Here is a 24,033-nt window from a genome sequence, read left to right as displayed (position 1 = left end):
ATGGGGTGTGTGACGGATCCAAGCTTGGATAGATCATTTTTTGAATCTGCCTTTCTTTGCATTGCAATGTCTGTAATTCGCTTATGTATAACTTCTGAATGGATCAACCATTCACCCCCGTCTTTTTTGAATTGGAGAGCGAGAATTCTTGCCCTCTATAATTTGGAATCAGCAGTTCTTTTAAAAAGCGGGAGAAAGAGGCGGGATAAGGGTTTAAAGATTTGGGCCCCTCTCTCGGCTTGGCACAACAAGTAATACCGTTTGGGCCTACTGTAACTTTTTGTTGAGACTGTATGCTTTTTGTGTTCTGGACTGTGATTTCCTATTTTGTCTTGAGAACCACGTTTGTCTAGGTTATGTGCTCTTCTTCTTGCTTTTTGTCATGTTAAGCGAAAATTAATAAAAAAAAAAAAAAAAAAAAGTAAATTGTCCAATGGTAGTCCTATTAAATTATAATAATAAATTCCTCAGAGAGTGAATTATCTTCCGAAAACTTTGACTTTAAAAATATTAGGTAGGAATTTGGTAATTCTCTAGGCAAACGTTGTTTGAAAACCAACTGGGAATCATTACAAAGGGTCCAGCCTTTGTCACATTTTAGATAGGCAGTGTAATGTCCAGATGTGATGGAAGGACCATCATGGAAAATGTTTGCAATTGCTACAAAAGTCCTTCCTGATATTGATAGTTGTGTTGCTGCAAATTGCTTTATGAAAGTATCCAATATTCTTCCATCAGCTGTACAACGTTGCAGCATTAAAATGATGTATTGTCCATATTTTGTTAAAAATAATGTGGATATCATTTCTGATTTACATTGGCTACACTCCATGTTTTGATTTGCACCTTTAACTAATTTATCGAAAGACACTGATTTACAGTCTGGTAATGTTAAATACAGAAATCTTTCAGTGACTACATTAGTGGTACATGTATACATGCAATTTTCACAATGATGTTCCCATTTGTAAGAAAGGCCAAAAATATTTTCTATTTCTACACCTTCATTTTAAAAAATGGTAAGCATATACATTAAAAATTCCTGAGCATCTTGTTGGATTTTTTGTGTAAATTGTGTAGAACCAGAACACACATCCAAAAGATTACAAACATCTGAAACAGATTGTATTTTACTTGTATCTGTTGTCAATTTTTCATAAACAGAATGCAACAGAGAACAAAATCTTTTTTGCCGATTCGGCATTATTTGTTCTTGCAAACCTTCAAGATAAAAAACAACATTGACCACTACATTAGCATAGCAGTTGACACCTGAACTATTTTTAAACTGATAACCAACAATCTCTTCAACAGTGTCCGATTTCTTTTTACTTGCAATCACAACATTATCTTGTTCTTTTCCCTTCTCGACACCTTCAGAACAGATATTCTCAAACCTTCTTTTTCGACCAACCACACGCTTTTCAAATACAGGATATTGACCTAAATTTGGAGCATACACCCTCCTTAACCTATTATACTCTTTTACACAGTTTGCACCTGCAGTAACCTTTGTCTCATCAAAATAAATCAAAAACAAACCAGATAATGTTCTGACTCGCGACAAAGCAACATATGCCATACCCTCTTTAAATACGGTAGATCCAATGTTCACCAATGCACTGTCTACACTAAATCCTTGAGATTTATGAATAGTCACTGCATATGCCAGAGAAAATGGAAATTGTTTCCTACGGACATATAAATCTTTAACATGCAAAAAACGAACTGAACAACGACCAATTTCTTTAACTTCTTCAATCTGATCAAATTTAATTTTTAAAAATTAAATTCCTTCTTTTTTCTGATAATTAACAAAATCCGCCACTTTACCCATTGCGCCATTAACTAAACCTTTTTCTACATCCAAATTACGCCTTACAATTACCCGACAGTTTACACATGCATAGTGTCTTTTCTAAACCAGCTGTTTTAGATATTTTTTTTCCAAAGAATCCAGTTTTGTTTTCAACTTTCCCGTCGAAATAGTAGTGATTCCTTCATGCTCTATTTTGTCGATGGTTTCCATTTTTATAATTTCTTCATTTTCCAGTTTCAATAGTTCTTCGTTGAATATGGAACACTCGCGCAGTGTTGGCATTAAGCAGATCACTGATTTATTTTCTGCAATTTTCATGTACACTTTTGCAGGAACTACATTTTCATTTGGAAACACATTGCAAAGTAATCGACTCTCCAAAGCTTGTTTGCCATGTTTCTGTAAGAATTCCAATTCTTATATCTTGAAGAATACTTCCATATTCAGCATCATTTGCCTGTCGAATATTTGTTGTCAGATCTTTGTATTCAAAATAAGTCCAAATGTTCACATTACCAACACTACCAAGAGACTTTCTGGTATCTTCATGTGCAAGTGTTTTAAATACCGGTTGTCCTTTTACCGGAGTCAGTTGCAGTAGATCTCCAAAAACGATGACGTGTTTTCCTCCAAATAACACGTCATACTCTGTTTTAAGAATTTGCTGCATTCTTAAATGCACAAAGGCAACCATCAAGTTTGAGACCATGCTCACCTCATCAATAATGAGAAGTTTCATTTTCTTCAGGACTCTTGAAACTTCACAACAAGCTTCTCCAGATAGCTTGTGGTATTCCAATTTGTTCTCATGCTCTACTGGTAGCATTAGTAAACGATGTAAAGTAATTCCTTTAAAGTTATGTGCTGCCAACCCAGTTGGAGCAGTGACAATACAAGACAAATGCGACTCAGTTGTTTTCTGCAGATAACTTGCAATTACTTTAATTAAGAAACTTTTTCCTGGTCCAGCTTGACCACTCACATACATTCGGATAGGTTGAAATGATGTACATGAGCACCCTTTCTTTTCATGAAGTAATCCATGGTCAATGTGCTCTTTCACTTGTTGATATATTTGTTTCTGTTCAACATTTAGTTGTTCTTCCAAGTTTCCTAACTGTATTACATCTTCTTGAGCTTGATACATTGCTGTTACCACCTCATTCATGGCAGTCGCTGCTTCATTTTCAACAATTATTGTCCAAGTGGATCTTGACTCAGTGCAGCAGAACTTTGACTGTCTTGAGAACTGTCTCTAGCAATCTCAGCTGCAATTGTAGCTTCTTGATCAATTTCATCATTCAACATTTTTACATAATTTGCAAAAGCACTGCATTGTATGCTATCTTTACAAGCATTAAATGAATCTTCATATCTCTGAAAATCTCCAAGTAATTCCAATTCTGAACGCCACGGTTTGAACATTTGCAAAAGGGCTAAATAGTAAAATTCCCTTTTGTCAGCAGTGTCGCAACTCAGTTTCCTGTGATTACATTTCCTTTCCTTTGTTTCACCAGACATCCTTCGGAACCAATCACTGTATATTTTCCATCATTGATGTTCTCTGTAGTATTCCGTTTCAAAGTGTAGTTTTTCAGCACTTCATAGAGACACATGTTCTCAAGATGATGACTTCTGTTTGGGTAATATGTGTCCAACATATTCGTTTTCAAAATATCTGTACTTTCTGGTTCTTTTTCTGATAAATATTACATTTCTTGAACAGATTTCAGTACCCGATGTAGCATTCCTGCAAGGCCTAGACTCACCCAAATGATTCTTCTACTTTTATAGACTTGCAGATGATAACCGATCTGAACATTCATATGCTCCAATTTCAAGATGCGATAACATCTTCAAACTGAAACTGTATAATTTCTTACTTAGAGTCTTCTCGTGAGAAATTTCTTCCCACATTTCTTTCAATTCAGTCTTTTCTGATTTAGTAATGTAGGACGTTACATATCGAGCAACAGCAATGGAATTGTCCGCAACATACTGAATATCCATGTTAGCGTTCCACATGGATAAAATAACTGGATTGTAGTCATATTTCGCTTCTTCTTAAGTTATAGGGATTTTTCGGAGACTTTCTTGTGTATGGTATGTCGCATAGCTGACATAAAACTGTTCACTCTTCCTTTGGATAATACAGGATGTGGAAATCCAAAACGAAATTTAGTATAGAACTTATCCTTTGACTTGTACTTTCGTCAACAGTATTTTCCACACCTATGGCTTTGGAATCGTAAGACTTGTTGTTTTAAGTTTTTATCTTCTCTGCTATTGGGTACAGCACATGTGGCATAATCTTCAATGAAAGACAAAACAGTTTCATCTGAATCTGTTCCAAATTTGGGGGCGTCCTTGATCCATAACAACATATGTATATGAGGAGCACCTCTTGCTTGATACTCCTTTCTCCAAAAGAAATCCACAACTTCTCCAAGAGGAGGATTCTTTTTATTGCAGATGAAAGACATCATAGCTTCAAATCTATGATTGAAATATCTGCATGCATTAACAGGATCCAAGGAGCACAATTCTCCAGGTGTCTTGTATTCAATATTTTTTATATTGGAATTTGCCTCTCAAAGAAATTCAAGTAAATCATCCCAAGCATACTCAGCACAGCTTAGTGTAACAAACCATGCAGAAGTTCCGTAGCATACATTTCAGTTCTCCATGACGACGGTACCAATATTCATTAGTCCCAAGCTGACATGCCATCAGATTAATCAACTGAGATTCTAAATGATCATCTCTCTGATGCACTTTATCCATAAAATCCTTTGCAGTTACATTTTGCAGATGCATTCCAGTTTTTAAAATGTGATTTACTGCATATGAAAGTCCTGACAAATCACTTTCAAACAGAAGATGAAAGATATAAGGGATACATTGTCGAAATCTTGGCTCTTCTGCATATAATCTTGTTGTCCGATATTCAGATGCAGGAATCTGCACAGGACGTTCATCATATCGTCCACCTTTTCCTGTTGGAAACAACTGCGGGAAACAACGATCTTCCAAGCTCTCTTCCCATACACTCATGGGACTTCCTGTTGCTTTTTTTATTTGAAACAACTCACAATCGTATTCCCCATCACCTCTTTGGAATGAAGTGGATGTACACTCTAATGTTCATAGATTTCTTCACACCTGGACATGTCCACTTTTTCAATTTGTCCACTTAATGTTTCAGAATCTTCTGCTAAATCTATTTCTTCTTCTCCTACAAACACAGTACTTTACTTTTTCTACCATCCACTAACTCTTGCCAGATTTTCTTCATCTTAGTAGGAACACCATTAACTGGAAGAACTAGTGGCTCATTTTCAGCATGGTCTACACCAATAGTTTCAATATTTTTCCTTAAATATAACGGTAAATACACAACTCTTCCTATCAATCCTCTTTGCAACTCTGATGGAGGTAATTTACCTGTTTTAGGCTCCATACGAACAATAGCCTGAAACGGGTGAACACATTGAATGAGAATAGACTCATACGTATTTAAATCTATCAGCTCTGGAGGAATAGCAACCAACTCTAGATTATTATGAACATCTCTAGCAGGCATTTTATTCTCATCTAATTTGTTATAACAATATTTGCAAATACGCTGCTCAGATCCCAAATCAAAACAATCCTCTACCAACAAATAAGTTGCAAATTCCATCCACTTATCATTATCTTCTATTTCACTTTTTAAATATAGATTGACACCCCTAGTCTGATTTTTATAGTGACTTCGCCGACAACAAATACAAGAAACATTTGGTCTTTCACCTGAAATTACCTTAAACTTTGTGATTTCATCCCCAAAGTTTTTGCAATTACGGGTTCTACATTGTCTTCAACATTTTGTTTTACTAATGTGTCAGTTTCTGCACTCTCTTGCTGAGGACCAAAGTAACAAAACTCAATACATCACAAACCTTCTTCACATCTGATACTGACCCACGCAAAAGAGCACTGTTCAACTCATTTAACTTTAGTGCTGGACTTTTTGCATAATACAATCTTTTCACTAACTTCCGCATTTGAGTATGATGTACTGCCAGCATTCTGAAATGATGGAAAACACTTTGACAAACTTTCCTAGAAAGACAAGCCCGAGAATGACCTTGCAAACCAGTATTTTTTCTCACTTTGTAAGGGTCTAGTCCTTGCAACACCTTAATCTTTTGTTTAACACTTTTTCTACTATATGCTCGTAAAAAACTACATACAATTTATCAATAGATTCCTGTCGTACACTACAAATACTACTGCAATCCCAAGTGTACACAGGGTGTTTAGGATGTCTCCCTAGAACTTCATCAGCTATCACTTCTTCTGCATTTCTTTCAACCAATTTCTCTTTCTCAATTGGACAACCATCTCTAACCTCATAACCTCTACCCCTGGTGTCAACTGCATACAATAATTTTTTGCTCTGTAAATAACTCTCTTCATTAAAGAAAGGCTCTGAACTGGAACTGTGTTTCCATTCTCCCAAAAAAACATCACAACATTTTTTTCTATTAATTACTCTTTTCCTCCTACTTTTGGCTTTCATTAAATGGATTGGTTTATCTAGTGATTGAATTCTGTTTAATACTAAAATGAGTAGTTTCCTTTTTACTTCAAAAGCCTTTTCAACAATGTTTTCAGTATGCTTCTTCTTTTTATAACATAGAGCTCTCTTTTTATATTTCTTCACATCTTTCAGCAAATTATATACTACTCTCTTGTAAAATATTTTTTTGCGTAATTCCTTATACTGATTTTGCCTTCTTTTACCATACTTTGTCTCCTTTGACTGACCATTTGCTTTTTTGCTATTCCTCTTATTTTGAATTTGTTTTTCTAGTTGAAGCATTCTCAGTGGTTTCAGCATTCTGTACATTCTGTTTGGTCCTACAAACATTTTTAATAAATTGCTTTGTGATCTTTACAGAAGATTTTTTCTTTTTAGCCACATTATCTTGTTCATTCAATACTTGTAGTTGATGTTTCTTCAAGTAATCCTCCTGTCTCTGTTCTTTTCTTTTTCTTCTTTTTTTCTGGCATGATTTCTCTATTTTAACATTGAAAAACAGTATCTGTAAGAAAGAATCACAAATAAATGTATATTAATAACTTTCAAATGTATACTATTCTATTACTGTAGAAACACATTTTATATAAAAACTGACTAAGAAACTATAGCCCTGAAGCACAAGTGTGTCGATGGTTAAAACACTACATGCATAGTGCATACTACTTTGAAGCAGTTCATGCCCTACAGCCTGCCTCACTAAAACACTACATGCTAACTGACTGAATGATTACAGTACTATAAGGAGACACACTAGGTGAGTGACAGGGTGTTTGCTAGAAGTGTATGAATACTGACATGGATATTGATGGTGTGAAAGACACATGTGTAGGTGATTAGAGACCTACATGCATAGTGGACACGTGTTTGAATCCATCCATATGTTAAGGCCTGTCTCAGTCCAATAGTACTTGGATACTGACTGAATATTTTGAGTATTGCAAGGAGAGTGCCAGGATGAATTTATAAGTATTTGTATTTTGGTGCCATAAATACATTAATACATGGTGCTGAATAAGTCACTGGAGAAGTATAAGGGGAGTGACAGAGTGTTTGCGGGAACTGTATGAATACTGTCTGGGATATTGAAGGTGTGAAAGACAAGTGTGTAGGTGGCTAGAGACCTACATGCATAGTGGATCGACGTTTGAAACAGTCCATAGAGTAACACTTGGATCACTGCAAAACTACCTGAGTACTGACTGAATCATTAGAGTACTACAAACAGGGTGACTGGGTGAATCTTTTTAAGTTTTTGGATTCTAGTGCAGTGAATAGATTAGTACTTACTGCCAAATGAGTCAGTGTAGGTGTGCAATTAAAGTGACAGAGTATTTATTGGAGTTTATAGATACTGACAGACAAATTGAAGGTCTGAAAGGCAATTGTGTTGGTAGTTAGAGGCCTCCATGCATAGTGGAAACACGTTTGAATCAATCCATGTGCTAAGGCCTGCCTCACTCTATTAGTACTTAGGTACTGACTGAATGATTAGACTATTGCATAAAGCGTACCTGGGTGAATTTATAAGCGTTTCAGTTTTGGCGCAGTGAATGCATTACTACATGGTGCTGAATAAGTCACTGGAACAGTGCAAGGGGAGTGACAGGATGTTTGCTGGAAGTACATGGATACTGACTGGGGAATTGAAGCTGTTAAAGACAAGTGTATAGAATGTTAGAAGACTGCATGCATACTGCATAGACATTTGAAGCAGTTCATGTGGTAATGCATGGTTCACTACATGAGTACCTGAGAACTGACTGAATAATTAGACTACTGCTAGGAGAGTGCCTGGGTAAAACTTTTACGTTTTTCATTTTTGCCACAGTGAAGAGATTAGTACATGGTACTGGATCAGTCACTGGATGAGTGCAAGATGAGTGACAGGATGTTTATTGAAGTATATAGATACTAACTAGTTAATTAAAGAAGTTAAAGACAAGTGTGTAGGTGACTAGAGGCCTGTATGCATACTGGATAGATGTTTAAACAGTTCATGAGCTAAAACCTCAGACACTGCATGATTACTTCGGTACTGACTGAATCATTACACTACTGCAAGGAGAGTGCCTGGATTAATCTTTTTAAGTTTTTGTGTTTTGGTGCAGTGAATAGATTACTACATAGTTCCAGATGAGTCAGTAGAGGTGTGGAAGTGGACTAAAAGAGTGTTTACTGGAGTTTCTTGATACTGACTAGTTAATTGAAAAAGCGAAAGACAAATGTTTAGGTGACTAGAGGCCTACATGCATACTGGACAGACATTTTAAGCAGTCCATGGGCTAAGGCATGGGTCACTGCATGAGTACCTGGGTACTGACTGAATCATTAGACTACTGCAAGGAGAGTGGCTGGATAAATCTTTTAAGTTTTGGGGTTTTGGCGCAGTGAATAGATTAGTACATGCTGCTGAATGAGTCACTGAAGGTGTGCAAGGAGAGTGACTGGGTGTTTATTGGAGTATATAGATACTGACTGGGCAAATGAAGGTGTGAAAGACAATTCTATAGGTGGTTAGAGGCCTGCATGCATAATGGATAGTCATTTGAAGTAGTCCATGTGCTAAAACCGGGTTCACTACATAAGTACCTGGGTTCTGACTGAATCATTAGAGAAGTACAAGGAGAGTGCCTCAGCGAATTTATAATTATTTGGCGTTTGGCGCAGTAAATGGATTAATACATGGTACTGAATGGGTCACTGGAGAAGTGTAAGGGGAGTAACAGGGTGTTTGTGGAAACTGTATAAATACTGACTGGGATATTGAAGGTGGGAAAGACAAGTGTGTAGGTGGTTAGAGGCCTGCATGCATAGTGGATAGGGGTTTGTTGCAGTCTATGTACTAAGGCCTGCCTCACTCCATTAGTACTTGGATATTAACTGAATGTTTACAGTATTGCAAAGACAGTTCCTGGGTGAATACATAAGCAAGGACTGCCTTCTACTATTACCAAAACTTGAGAACAGGAAAGGTTTTTAAGCAGTTATGCGTATGCAAAGATGTCAAGTACTTAAATGTTATGTTATGTTATGTTATGTTAAAATGCGTTTATATAGCGCTCGGCTACTCTAAAAGAGCGTCCCGGCGCTTTCCACATACAACTACAGTGTATAACAACATAACAATAAGAGCAGAGGCGCAAAAAAAGAAGAAGAGAGTCCGCTTAAACAGAAAGATTAAAAAGCCAAGTCTTCAAATTCTTCCTGAATTGAAGCAGGTTGGAGGTACTGCGCAGTGCCAGTGGGAGCGAGTTCCACAGCTGGGTGGCCTTGTAGCTGAAAGAGCGCCCCCCGATCCGTGCCTTCCTCACGCGTGGAACCACAACCGTGAAGAGGGATTCCGAGCGCAGTGAGCGGGCAGGACGATAAAAGGCCAATCTCTTCTGGAGATAGCCAGCACCCGAGCCGAACAAAGCTTTATGTACCAGTGTCAGGGATTTGAACATAATCCGCTTTCGGATCGGGAGCCAGTGCAGCGTCTGCAGAAGACCAGAAGCCCGTGCGCGTCTATGTAAGCCAAAAATTGCGCGCGCCGCACAGTTCTGTGTCACCTGCAGACGCTGGACCAAATAGTCAGGAAGACCCAAAAAAAGGGCATTAGCATAATCTAGTCTGGATCCGATAAGCGCCTGCACCGTGATCCGTCTATGCTCCGCAGAAAGTAGTGGAAGAAACCTGCGGAGCATTTTCAGAACCCCGAAAAAGGCGCCAGCCAGGCCAAGAACATGAGATCTAAGAGAAAGCTGGTTATCAAGCTTAACGCCGAGATTCTTGGCCACCAAGGAAGACTGCGCTGGGGGACACATGGCAGCCGGCCACCACTGCCGCCACTCGGGATCGATGACACAGCCGAAGAATAGCACCTCCGACTTGCTGGAGTTGGCCTTTAGGCTGTTCCGTTGGAACCAGCCAAAGACCATATCCAGACAGTCCCGTATTCTCTTCCCATCAAATGGCTGATCTTTAGCACATGTGAAAAGGAGTTGCGTGTCGTCAGCGTAGGACACGATCTGGGCTCCGTAAGCCTCCACCGCAGCCGCCAGGGGGGACATAAAGATGTTAAACAATGTCGGGCTCAATACAGACCCCTGGGGAACCCCCACTCCCAATGACGGCATCTCGGCGGAGCTCTGGGACACCCAGACCGTCTGGCGGCGGCCCTCTAGAAAAGATGAAAACCATCTGAACACCGTCCCCCTAAGGCCGATGTCATGAAGCCTGGCAAGGAGCGCCTCATGGGGGACGGTGTCAAAGGCCGCCGACAGGTCCAACATGACTAGCATGGCCTTGCCACCCACATCCAAGGTCTCCCTGATGATCTCAGAGACCTCCACCAACGCCGTTTCCGTGCTAAAATTAGGACGGAACCCGGATTGGGATGGATGGAGCAGTTTATTAGATTCCAAGAAGCTCGACAATACACCATGCACATGCTTCTCGGTGATCTTAGCCAAGGCCGGGAGCAGTGAAATTGGCCTGTAATTAGCCAGAACCTCGGCATCAAGGCCAGGCTTTTTCAGAAGGGGGATCACCATCGCCCTTTTCCAGGTGCGAGGGACACTCCCCTCCCTCAAGGAGGCATTGAGGATCGGGTTAACCAAGGGATTCACCACTGCCGCCATCCCGGCCAAGAATTTGGCAGGGCAGGGGTCCAGTGGGGAGCCAGATTTAAGACTGGCCAGCAGGGCCCGGGACATATCACTGGAAACAGGAGGAAAGTCAGCCAGAACTGCCGTAGGCAGGGACGATGTTCCGAGTCCGGCCCCACGGCCACAGCAACCCTCCGCCACGCTCTCCGAGAAGGAGGCCTGAATTGCCTTGATCTTATCTGTGAAAAAAGTGGCAAGATCACATGCCCACGCGTCCGAAGGAACAGGCTGGGATGAGTAGGAGGAGGGGGCCGTGAACTCCTTCACAATCGTGAAGATCTCCTTACAGGAGTTCGCCGCCACCTCAATCCTCCTAGCAAGATAATCCCGTTTGGCACCCAAAATGTCGCGATGGTAGGCCTTCACCGCCGATCTATAGGTAAGTTTGGCCTCCCCGTCATAGTGAAGGCGCCAGGCCCGCTCGGCAACCTTGCATTGACTGCGAGTCAGACGCAACGCCTCCGTAAACTACGGCGCCGACTGCCGTATCACCGAGGACCGGGGGGTTCCCCTTGGTGCAAGATCGTCTAATCTCTCAGTAAGCCATAGCTGCAGGGCCTCTGTGTCTGTTTCCGGATCCCCCGAGAGGGGGCAGGGATGTTCCGTGAGCGCCTGCTCCAACATATCAGGCGTCACTCTGTGCATCGCTCTCGAGGCCGCTCTGGGCACCGTGGGGGCGCAGACGTCAAACCGCCCATTTTCCAACACGGAAAACCCAATCAAGCTGTGATCCGACCAGAGCACCGGCCGTATTTCGATGTCAACAATAGGGACAGAGGAGAACACTTGATCGAGGGTATGCCCTCTCTCATGTGTAGGCCCTGACACAAACGGTGCCAAGCCAAGCGGAGATGTAATATCCAGCAGTTTAACCCCATTCGGATCATCCGTGACATCGAGATGAAAGTTAAAATCGCCTGCCAGCAAACAGTGCTGTGCAGACAGCGCCAGCTCCGAGATGGCTGTCTGGAGGTCCTCCCAGAAAGAGCCCACCGGGCCAGGAGGCCTATAAACCAACAGACCCTTGAGTGCTTGAACTGGAGACAGTCTAAGCGTGAAGCCGAGGGATTCAGAGCCCTCAATGGAATTAACAGGAAGAACAGAGCAAGAGATGTTCTTCCTCACCACCACAGCAACTCCGCCCCCCCTACCCTTTGCCCTGTCTTGGCGAAAAATGTTATAGGTCGGAGGGATCGCAGAAAAGATGTCCGGATTGGACGCCTCTCCCAGCCAAGTTTCGGTCAGGAGCAGGCAGAGGGGATTATCCCTGACTAGAAGATCGTAGATAAACTGCGCATGTCTCCCTACCGATCTTGTGTTCAACAACAGGCAGAGATGTTTAGTATGTACTTTAGAAGCCCTAGGGGCACAGCAGAGTGACCTAGTGGGCAGCCAGCCACACGCTGGGCAGCGGCGTTTGCCCTTGTGTCGACCGGGGAAAACAGAACGACACAGGCTAGATGTAGTGCGCAATCCTCGAAGCGTGGCTGAGGTATAATGTAACATACTACCCGCTTCCGATCAGAGTCCTCAGCCGCCCCGCCGCCTCCGAGACGCTGACGAGCGCAGACGGGCAGGACTCTGGCACGACTCAGGCTAAGCGAGGGCTACCACCTGCGCGTACCGCTGCGCGGGGGAGGCGACTTTAAGCAGGCTCTCCCGTCACCCAATGCGCGCGAGTCCGATCCAAGATGGCGTCCGCCGCTGAGAGTGATGCCCCAAGCCAAAATGGCAGCCAAGATCGATCCCCGGATCCCGGACCCACCAAAGTGGTGGTGCTTTGAGGCGCAGAGTGCGCTTTTTTTAAATGCAGTGAGGGGCCAGAGGGCACGCGCTACAAACAAGCAGCCGCACGAGGCAATGCAATTAAAAGCAGGGGTAAGTGCAGCAACAAAATACAAACCCAAATACAAAAACTGGACAGTTGTTAAGAACACAGCGCTAGTGCAGCGCGAGCTATGCAAAGTGGTCGGTGGTCAGGGACACCGCCACGCAAGGAGCCGCCTTAAGTAGGCTCTCCCGTCACCCAATGCGCGCGAGTCCGATCCAAGATGGCGTCCGCCGCTGAGAGTGATGCCCCAAGCCAAAATGGCAGCCAAGATCGATCCCCGGATCCCGGACCCACCAAAGTGGTGGTGCTTTGAGGCGCAGAGTGCGCTTTTTTTAAATGCAGTGAGGGGCCAGAGGGCACGCGCTACAAACAAGCAGCCGCACGAGGCAATGCAATTAAAAGCAGGGGTAAGTGCAGCAACAAAATACAAACCCAAATACAAAAACGGGACAGTTGTTAAGAACACAGCGCTAGTGCAGCGCGAGCTATGCAAAGTGGTCGGTGGTCAGGGACACCGCCACGCAAGGAGCCGCCTTAAGTAGGCTCTCCCGTCACCCAATGCGCGCGAGTCCGATCCAAGATGGCGTCCGCCGCTGAGAGTGATGCCCCAAGCCAAAATGGCAGCCAAGATCGATCCCCGGATCCCGGACCCACCAAAGTGGTGGTGCTTTGAGGCGCAGAGTGCGCTTTTTTTAAATGCAGTGAGGGGCCAGAGGGCACGCGCTACAAACAAGCAGCCGCGCGAGGCAATGCAATTAAAAGCAGGGGTAAGTGCAGCAACAAAATACAAACCCAAATACAAAAACGGGACAGTTGTTAAGAACACAGCGCTAGTGCAGCGCGAGCTATGCAAAGTGGTCGGTGGTCAGGGACACCGCCACGCAAGGAGCCGCCTTAAGTAGGCTCTCCCGTCACCCAATGCGCGCGAGTCCGATCCAAGATGGCATCCGCCGCTGAGAGTGATGCCCCAAGCCAAAATGGCAGCCAAGATCGATCCCCGGATCCCGGACCCACCAAAGTGGTGGTGCTTTGAGGCGCAGAGTGCTTCTCTCACAGTGGTTCCCAAATGCACACAGACTCACAGTGTGATTCTAGACAAGCAACACTATCCTAGGAGTTTACCAAACTCATTCACTAGTCTGGAAGGGGTAAGGGTACTGCACACAATCTACATATCTGAGTACTGCACTTTAGTGTCAAAGCCTGACTCATTTTATTAATGCATAAGCAAAGACTGGCTTGTAATGCTAGTAAAACTTGACAACATGACGGGTTTTAAAACAGTTATCTGTCACCAAATACATGATGTTACCAAATGCTTCTCTCACAATGGTTACCCAAATGCACACAGTCACACAATTTGATTCTAGACAAGCAACATTATCCTTAGGAGTTCATCAAAACTCATTCACTACTGTGGAAGAAGTAAGAAGACTGCACACAATCTATATATTTCAGTACTGCACTTAAGTGTCAAACCCTGACTCATTTTATCAATGAATAAGAAAAGACTGGCTTCTAATGCTACTAAAACTTGACAACATGACCGTTTTTAAAACAGTTATCTCTCAGCAAATACACGATGTTACCAAATGCTTCTCTCACAATCCTTACCCAAATGCACAAAGACTCACAGTGTGATTTTAGACAAGCAACACTATCCTAGGAGTTTACCAAAACTCATTCACTAGTCTGGAAGGGGGAAGCGTACTGCACACAATCTACATATTTCAATACTGCACTTTAGTGTCAAAGCCTGACTCATTTTATCAATACATAAGCAATGACTGGTTTCTAATGCTACTAAAACTTGACAACATTACAGGTTTTAAAACAGTTATCTGTCAGCAAATACATGATGTTTCCAAATGCTTCTCTCACAGTGGTTCCCAAATGCACACAGACTCACAGTGTGATTCTAGACAAGCAACACTATCGCTAGGAGTTTACCAAAACTCATTCACTACTGTGGAAGGGGTAAGGGGACTACACAGAATCTGCATATTTAAGTACTACACTCTAGTATCAAAACCTAACTCATTTTATCAATGCATAAGCAAAGACTGGCTTTTAATGCTACTAAAACTAGACAACATGACAAGTTTTAAAACAGTTATCTGTCAGCAAATACACAATGTTACCAAATGCTTATCTCACAATCCTTACCCAAATGCACACAGACTCACAGTGTGATTTTAGACAAGCAACACTATCCTAGGAGTTTACCAAAACTCATTCACTAGTCTGGAAGGGGTAAGGGTACTACACACAATCTACATATTTAAGTACTGCACTTTAGTGTCAAAGCCTGACTCACTTTATCACTGCATAAGCAAAGACTGGCTTTTAATGCTACTAAAACTTGACAACATGACAGGTTTTAAAACAGTTATCTGTCAGCAAATACATGATGTTTCCAAATGCTTCTCTCACAGTGGTTCCTAAATGCACACAAACTCACAGTGTGATTCTAGACAAGCAACACTATCCCTAGGAGTTTACCAAAACTCATTCACTACTCTGGATCGGGTAAGGGTACTGCACACAATCTACATATTTAATTACTACACTTTAGTGTCAAAGCCTGACTTACTTTATCAGTGCACAAGCAAAGACTGGCTTTTAATGCTACTAAAACTTGACAACATGACCAGTTTTAAAAAAATTATCTGCAAGCAAATACATAATTTTACCAAATGCTTCTCTCACAATGCTTACCCAAATACACACAGACTCACAGTGTGATTGTAGACAGCCAACTATCCCTTGTACAAAATACATTTACTAGTCTACAGGATCTTAGGTGATTGTACATATTGCACAAAATCTACTACTACAGATTAGTACCAAAATGTTTCTCTCAAAATGATTTCTAAATGCACACAGACTCACTGTGTGATTCTAGACAAACAACACTATCCCTTGCACTATACCAAAACACATTTCTTAATCTACGAATACTACATTTTAGTGTAGAACCAAGACTCATTTTGCAAATTCATAAACAATGACTGGTTTCTAATTGTACCAAAATATAAAAACAGCACAGTTATCTGTCTGCACACACACTGTCAATAAGATTGTAGACAAAAAAAAGTACTCCCTGCACTTTAGCAGGAGAAACACATTAGTTTGATTATAATCAAAATAGACCACATACATCCCCTCACAATTAAATAACTCACCTTTCAAGTTGTTTTGTAAATTAAGAAGTATATCAGTCACACACCAGATTTTCTTATACATAATCTCTGCACTGTGCATCTGTCAGCAAAACCAAAGAATGGCAAAGTTTCCCTCTCATTTTCCACACATATACATGTAAACATCAAATCACATTCCTTCCCACATAAATTCAAAAGCTAGCACACAATTCTATTGGTTAAACATTTCAACCCTTTCCAAATGACATAAATTTGAACCCTATCCCCAATCTGCCTTCTGCCTGTTACCATAGAAACAGATCATGGAACACTTAACTGAGCACACAGGTCACAAGTTCAGCACACAATGTTGCTAATCAAAACAGCAAGTGTGCTTGACTTTTCAACATATCAGCTTATCATATATAATGTTCCTTTTAATCAGTTTTTGTTAACCAATAAGAATCATGCGTTTAAAAAACAGAAACATGCACCCTACCTTTCAGTGTAGAAGGTTGTCAAACAACCAATGATTTCTTGTCTTTTTTCAAAACTGCATCTTAGCCACCATTTTATAAAAATCTTACTTTTCAAACTGCCATTTCATTTACAGAAACCATCTGAGTGCATCCAGACCTCCCTTCAAGATGCTTAGAGTGTAGATTGTGGGACACAGCTATATTTTCTGGAGCCAAAGGTATGCAGAAAACAAATGCATTCACAAAGACCTAGGTTTGCCAAATATAGACATTAAATGGATTGGACAGAGAGGGTTAAAGCGGCACCAATTGATGCCATTGGTAAAATCGTTTATGCATATCCAACACCCTGACCTCATAATAGTGCACTGTGGTGGCAATGACCTAGGCACTTTGACTGTGGTAGGTCTGGAAATGCTTATGAAGGACACCTTTGCAGAATTGATTACACTTTTTCCCAAAACTGCCTTTGTGTATTCTAACATATGCCTAGGGCAGAAATGGAACTGGTCCAATCATTTTTGTCCACAAATTGAGAAAGCTAGGAAAAATGTGAATAAATCTGTTTCTGCTTTTCTCCGAGACTATAGAATGGGGTCCATTTACAATAACAATCTGCGCTTTCATATGCAAGAGATGTATAGGAGAGATGGAGTACACTTTACTGATGAAGGAAACAGAGTCTTCCTCAACAACTTTAGGCTCTGTATAGGTACTTACTTATAAGTACCAAAAACTCTCAATGAACACAACGGCTCTTTTTGGAGCCACTCAAGAACAAAACACTTAAGCTTGATGTTTATCTCCCAAAAATTTCAGGTTTTTTTCCTTGGATCCGCGCACCCAAGGCGTTAGGAACCATGCACCCAACACAAGAGAAACTGTGCACCCAAGGCGTTAGGATGCGCGACTCCTAATTAGAAATAATAAGAAAATAGCCCCTATCACTAATTTTTATTATCCCCGGGGACCCCATCCCCGGGGTTTATTAAACAACATTGGAGACTGTGGGGGGAGCCCCAATGCCCCCACGGTCCCAGCCGGCTCCCCACGTCCTTCGGGAGCCGGAATTGCTTTTCCACATGGGGAGCTGCTGATATGCAGCTCCCCGTGTGGAAAAGCAATATCGTTTGGATTTTGAAAGAGAGAGTAGGTCTCTCTTTCAAAATCCTAACAAAGTTTGCCTTGGGAGGGTGGGAGACTCCCACCGTCTCATAGCAAACAACAGTGTCCTGGGGGTGGGCACCCCAGGACACTGTAGGAGCCGGCCCTGGGGAGTGGCGGTCCCCAGGGCCCTCAAGGGCTCCAGGAGGTGGGCCACGCAGCCCCCCTCCCCCATTAACTTATAAAGATTATGCCCCCGGGATTTGGTCCACCCGGGGCTAATTATTAATGAAGCGCAGAAGCCCGTGCTTCGGGGTTTTTTTTTCCGGTCGGATCCGCACACCCTGCGTACATTTTGCCGTTTAAAAAAAAAAAAAGGGGGGGCCCCAGGGTGATCTTCTGGGACCCCTAAGCAACACTAGAGTGTCAGAGTATTTCTACCCTGCCCCCTTTATATCTTTCACACACTTATTTCCCTTACTTAACAGCCTCGCTTCTCACTAGATTTAAGCAAGCCTGGCTGAAGATGGCTGAAATGCCAGAAACCAGTCCTTGGAAGCTTGTTTCCAGTCCAGGGAAGGCATGGCTTGACAGTTCAGGCTGGACTGTTCCCATGAGGCACAGGGTCAGACTGATTTGCATATGGCCATGTCTGAAATGGGGTGGCAGAGTGGGCTAAAGAACGGTGATGGATCAAACCCAGATCTGTTGACTGGGTGTGAGTGTTTGATTGGTTCTGATGCTCCGTCCATCACCACACCCTTTTGTACCGCTTTGTGCGCCATAAGTTGGCAGGGTATGCTCAGACGTTGAGTCCCTTGCTCACTTTGCCACTGGATTCAAGCAAGCCTGGCTGAAGACGGCTGAAATGCCAGAAACCGGTCCTAGGAAGCTTGTTTCCGGTCCAGGGAAGTCATGGCTTGGCAGTTCGGGCTGGACTGTTCCCATGAGGCACAGGATCAGACTGATTTGCATATGGCCATGTCTGAACTGGGGTGGCAGAGTGGGCTAAAGAACGGTGATGGATCAAACCCAGATCTGTTTACTGGGTGTGAGTGTTTGATTGGTTCTGATGCTCTGTCCATCACCACCCCCTTTTGTGCCGCTCGCTTTTACCGAGGCACAAAATGACTGCCAACAGTTCCTGGTTTTGAATGTAGACAGACACTTGACAGCCAATTAGCATTCAGCATGTGATCGGGAGGGTGCGCGCTCGGTTCGCAGAGGGTGCGCTTAGGGTGTGCATAGGGTGCGCGGATCCTCCGAGGCCATAGATATATCTATCTTTTTTACTCTAATTTTCTCAGGAACTACTGAACGGATCTACACCATTTATGCAAAAGGCACGAGTCTGAACTGAGGACTGCCTCTTTGCCAAATTTGGTGTAATTCCGTTCAGCAGTTCGGGCTGTAGCTGCGTCAACAGGTCCTATGGGAAATTGCATGGGGCAAACGCATTTTGGGCCCCCCCTTTTTTCTCAGCCCCCACTTGACGAATCACCACAAAACTTTCAGGATAGGGACGGACCGGAGCTGGCCAAAAGTTTGGAAAATTTCACAAAGGTTCGTCAACCGGCGCCAGCCTTATTGGGAATAGAATATTGCGGATTTCCTATGGAAAATAGGTCCTAACTATACCTACCTACTGCCGACCGCCAGTAGGTAATATATATATATGTGATCAAGACTGCCGTGGGCAGTCGAAACGCGTCAGGCTGAGCTGAGCACTTGCTTGAGAATGCACTATGCACTATAATTTGCACCGTCAATAAAAAGAAAACTATCTCCACGAAGTGGTCCGTACCTGCTTTCTTTGGATCCTATCGGATTGTTCCAGGACTTGTGGCTGTTATATATATATATATATATATATATATATATATATATATATATATATATATATATATATATATATATATATATATATTATCTACTGGCGGTCGCCAGTAGATAGTTATAATTAGGACCGTGTTTCCATAGGAAATCCACAACATTCTATTTGAAATAACTTTGGCGCCGGTTGACGAATCCTCGCGAAATTTTCAAAATAGGTGGGGCGCTCCGCTCCGCTTCTACCCTGAAAGTCTCGGGGGGATTCGTCAAGCAGGGGCTGAGAAAAAAGGGGGGTCCCAAAACACATTTTCCCCATGCAATTTTCCATAGGGACCTTTAGTCCAAGGTACAGCCCGAACGGCTGAACAGAATTACTTGAAATTTGGCAAAGAGGTAATCCTCAGGTCAGGCATGTGCCTTTTGCATATATGGTGTCAATCTGTTCAGTAGTTCCTGAGAAAATCAAAAGTAAAATCACATACATATCTGGGCGGAGCCTAACCACACATCTCATCGTGAGATCTGATTGGCTGTCAGTACTTCATCCAAGAAGTGTTGGCAGCCATCTTGGGACCAATATACATGATAGCACCTCATTAAAAAGCATTGCAGTTAATAGAAGGTTTTAAGACTTTAGTTACATTAGAAATCATTTGTTGATGGTACCATACTCATTTTAGGAATTGTGGTGTGTTCTAAGGTGATTTTACCATGTGAAAAAGCCTTCTGCTGTGATATCATGAATCATGTTTGAGAGAAAACTATTTTCTCATGCTTTTCCCACAATAGGTTTGGAAGGTGATCTATAAGCTAAACTGAGAGCATATTTTCTGTAAATTCACATTATCTTTCTCATTCATGTGAGAATGAAGTCTGACCATCTCAGTAAAACATGTACATCCATCAAGGGCAGAGACTGTCGGTTGATGCCTTTGTGTTCTACTGCAGCTTCCCAGAGTGTTCTAAAGAACAACTAGAGCGCTAACAGTCCTACTTATGACAAATGTATTGCACACCTGAAGCCATCTTGATTGGAATAAAGTGGTAACTCTTAAAACATTTAATTTAAAAAGGAACAAAATGAGGGGGTTCATTTTGCCATAGAAAGTATGATTAGTGCTGCAGAAAGAAAAATTAGAGCACATTTTGAGTGACTTCTCAAATCCTCTTCTATTTCATTAAAACATTCTGACATGCAGACTGAAACATGCACTTTCAATACCAGCGGCAGACTTCCCTGGTGAGCAGTAGCTTTACTACAGTCATCTAATAAGCAACTAGAGTGCTAACATTCTAAATTTATGGCAAATGTGTGACACATCTGAATGCCTTCTTGATGGAATCAAAGTAAAAAACTGAAAGTATTTCCTACTGAGGAGACTGTAGTAAATGAGGAAATTAGGAAACTTCTTAACAAATAAGTCTCCCAAAATGGCCACCAGAGACAAACGAGCCCAAATGTAGCACAAATATCACCCAGATGTATCCCAAGTATAGCCCACTGTCAGAATGTCCCAGAGTGTTCTAACGAACAACTAGAGCGCTAACAGTCTTACTTATGACAAAAGTATGACACACCTGAAGCCATCTTGATTGGAATAAAGTGGTAACACTTAAAACATTTAATTTACAAAGGAACAAAATGAGGGGGTTCATTTTGCCATAGAAATTATGATTCATGCTGCAGAAAGAAAAATTAGGGCACATTTTGACTTCTCAAATCCTCTTCTATTTCATAAAAAAATTCTGACATGCAGACTGAAACATGCACTTTGAATACCAGCAGCAGACTTCCCTCGTGAGCAGTAGCTTTACTACAGTGATCTAATGAGCAAATAGAGTGCTAACATTCAGAATTTATGACAATTGTGTGACACATCTGAATGCCTTATTGATTGAACCAAAGTAAAATACTGAAATTATTTCCTACTGAGGAGACTGCAGTAAATGAGGAAATTAGGAAACTTCATAACAAATAAATCTCCCAAGATGGCCACCAGAGACAAAAGTGCCCAAATGCAGCACAAATATCACCCAGGTGTAGCCCACATGTAGCCCAATGACAGAAGTGTGCAAAACACTTATTTTTTGTGTATTTGCAGTTTTATATAGTGCAGACTTGTCAGGTATTGGAGTGCTTTACATGAGCATTGGTTACATCACACAAGATCAAATTCATTTTGGTTGTAGACATGGGGAGATTAAGTGATTTGACCAGAATCACAGAATGTTGAGCTGAAACAGAAACTCCAACCTGGTTCCCCAGTTGCAAAGTGTGCAGCTCTGGAAGTAACACCACATCCTCTCCCCTAAGTGCAACATTTAATCAAGTGGTCAACTGGATAAAAAAACATAAAGATTACAAGTTCTTTGTCGCTATTTGAAAACTCCGAAAATATGTCTTCATTTTAGTTTTTTAGAGCACTAACCATAATTTTGATGCAAATAAGTCCCTCTCATATATGTAATTTCTAAAGGAAATGTTCTAGGTATTACAGTTTTGATTGCATCAAGATGACGTCAGGCGTTCCACACTTTTGTAATAAATATAGAATGTTAGCAATCTAGTTGTTCATTGGGATACTGTTGAGAGGCAGAGGTTAGGGGCACGGACTCTGAAAATTGAAGGCAGGTAGGAGAGTGCAGAGGCAAAAATTTGACCACACTGGGCAGGCAGGAAGGGCAGTGGCAGCACAACAGACTATGGAGGGCAGTGGAAATGGGGGCTAGGGCAACAAACCAACAATACAGGACTGGCTAGCGAGGCTGTGGCAATATAATAGACCATTGTGGGCAGAAGGAGGAGGCAGAGTAGTACAACCATACATGCCAGCTGACCAGTTTCAGCCAGGAAACGTCCAATGTTTTTAAGCTCAAATGGGCTTTATTTGATCTGTCTCCTGTCTACAATCTCCTCTTTTTCAATGTAACTCAAAGGGGAAAATCAATCCCCCAACTTTTGTTTCAAAATCTCCCTCTTACCAAGTTCAAAATGTTCGCAAGTATGGTACATTGGATCATGGTAGGCAGGAGGAAATCTGGTAGGGACATGGACTCGGATAACAGAGTACAGGCGGGACATGGAGAAGTGCACCAAACTGACCCTACAGGGCAGGCATCAGGGTTTGCAGCAGCACAATACACCACACAGGGCATGCGGGACGGGAGTGCAGCACAACAATCCATAGAAAGCAATAGGGAGGGGACAGGACCATGCACATGGACAACAGAGAACAGAGTGGAAAGAGGCAATGGTAGCTAGCTGACCATAATGGACAGACAGGAGAGAAAGCTGCAGCATAACAGACCATAAAGGGCAGGAGGGACGGATCAGGGGCATTACAATGGAGCAGACAAGCCAGGAGGGAGGGAATAGGGGTCTGCACATGGAAACAGAGGGCTGGGGGCAAGGGGGCAGGGCAGGAGCAGCAAGATGACCATGGAGGTCAGGCAGGATGGGCACTAGAAACAAGACACACCATGGAGAGCAACAGTGAGACTATGATGGCATACACACAGACCATGGAGGGAAGGTGGGAGGGGGTCAGGGGCAGCTAGCTGACCACACAGGGAAGGTGGGAGGGGCCATGGCAGCACAGAAGACCATGCATGGCAAGCGGGAGGGTTAGCGGCAGCACAATGGCTATGATGGGCAAGAAGGAGGGTGCAGGGGCATGCATAAATACCATGGAGGATAGAAGGGAGGGTCATGACCTGGGTACAGACAAGAGAGTTCAGGGGAAGGGGCCTCACAACAGACCGCACGGGGCAGGCAGGAGGAGCAGTTGCAGCACAACAGACCAGGGAGGGCAGAAGGGTGTGGCAGTAAAATGAACCATGGAGGACAGGAGGAAGGGGATAGGGGCATGGCATGTGGACAGGCAGGGTGGAGGTGGCAGGGACAGGTTACAGTCATCTCACAATGCTAGGCAGGTGGGAGGGGAGTGCAGCTCAACAGAACACTCAGAGTAGATAGGAGTGGCAGGTCCATGGAACATGGTGGGCAAAAAGGATGGAGCAGGGGCATGCACAAAGAGGGCAGGGGGAAGGAGAATAGGGGCAGCAAGCTAAGCACAGAGGCTAAGCAGGAGGTCAATGATGGGCCATAGAATTGGGCACTGGAGGGCAGGAGGAGTGGACTGGTACATCATGCTAAATGGAGGGCAGTGGCAGCACATCAGACCATGCATGGCAGGAGGGAGGAGGCTAGTCCGTGGATTCAGACAACAGAGGATAGGGAGGAGGTGGATGGGACAGCAAGCTAACTGTTCAGAGAAGGTGGGTATTAGGAACTTTATTTTTTTTTAAATGTGTGTCTGTGCGAACTACTTAAAATATGCAGCATAATTTCACTTTTATTCAGGAAGAAGAGGACTTTTGTGACTGTGACTCCGGGCTCACTTGGCAGAAACACCCCCTGACCCTCCACCCCATCGCAAAATGTAATGCCCGTGAAAAGGGTAGGTGGACGCAGTGTTATATAGAACATAGTCCTGGGAGCACGATTGAAAATGAAAACTAGATATAGTATATGGTATAAACTATGCACCAAAAAGTGTGATATAAGATGAACTGGGGCGTGAAATA

The 24,033-nt window shown here is 42.7% G+C and overlaps 1 protein-coding gene across 1 annotated transcript in view; it reads right to left on the bottom strand.

Annotated features, from left to right (window-relative positions):
- Positions 1-11,524: 11,524 nt before the first annotated feature.
- LOC146865799 (uncharacterized) overlaps positions 11,525-24,033 on the bottom strand; it is a 39,787-nt gene continuing 27,278 nt past the window's right edge. The window contains exon 3 of the mRNA XM_085640195.1: positions 11,525-12,133. Coding sequence (XP_085496321.1) covers positions 11,525-12,133 — 609 coding nt within the window. The remainder of the gene's footprint in view (positions 12,134-24,033) is intronic.

This window comes from Triturus cristatus, chromosome 2_1, assembly GCF_964204655.1.
Source record: "Triturus cristatus chromosome 2_1, aTriCri1.1, whole genome shotgun sequence".
Taxonomy (NCBI): Eukaryota; Metazoa; Chordata; class Amphibia; order Caudata; family Salamandridae; genus Triturus; species Triturus cristatus.
Note: the sequence above shows the minus strand (reverse complement) of the source record. Positions and strands in the feature narration are given on the sequence as shown.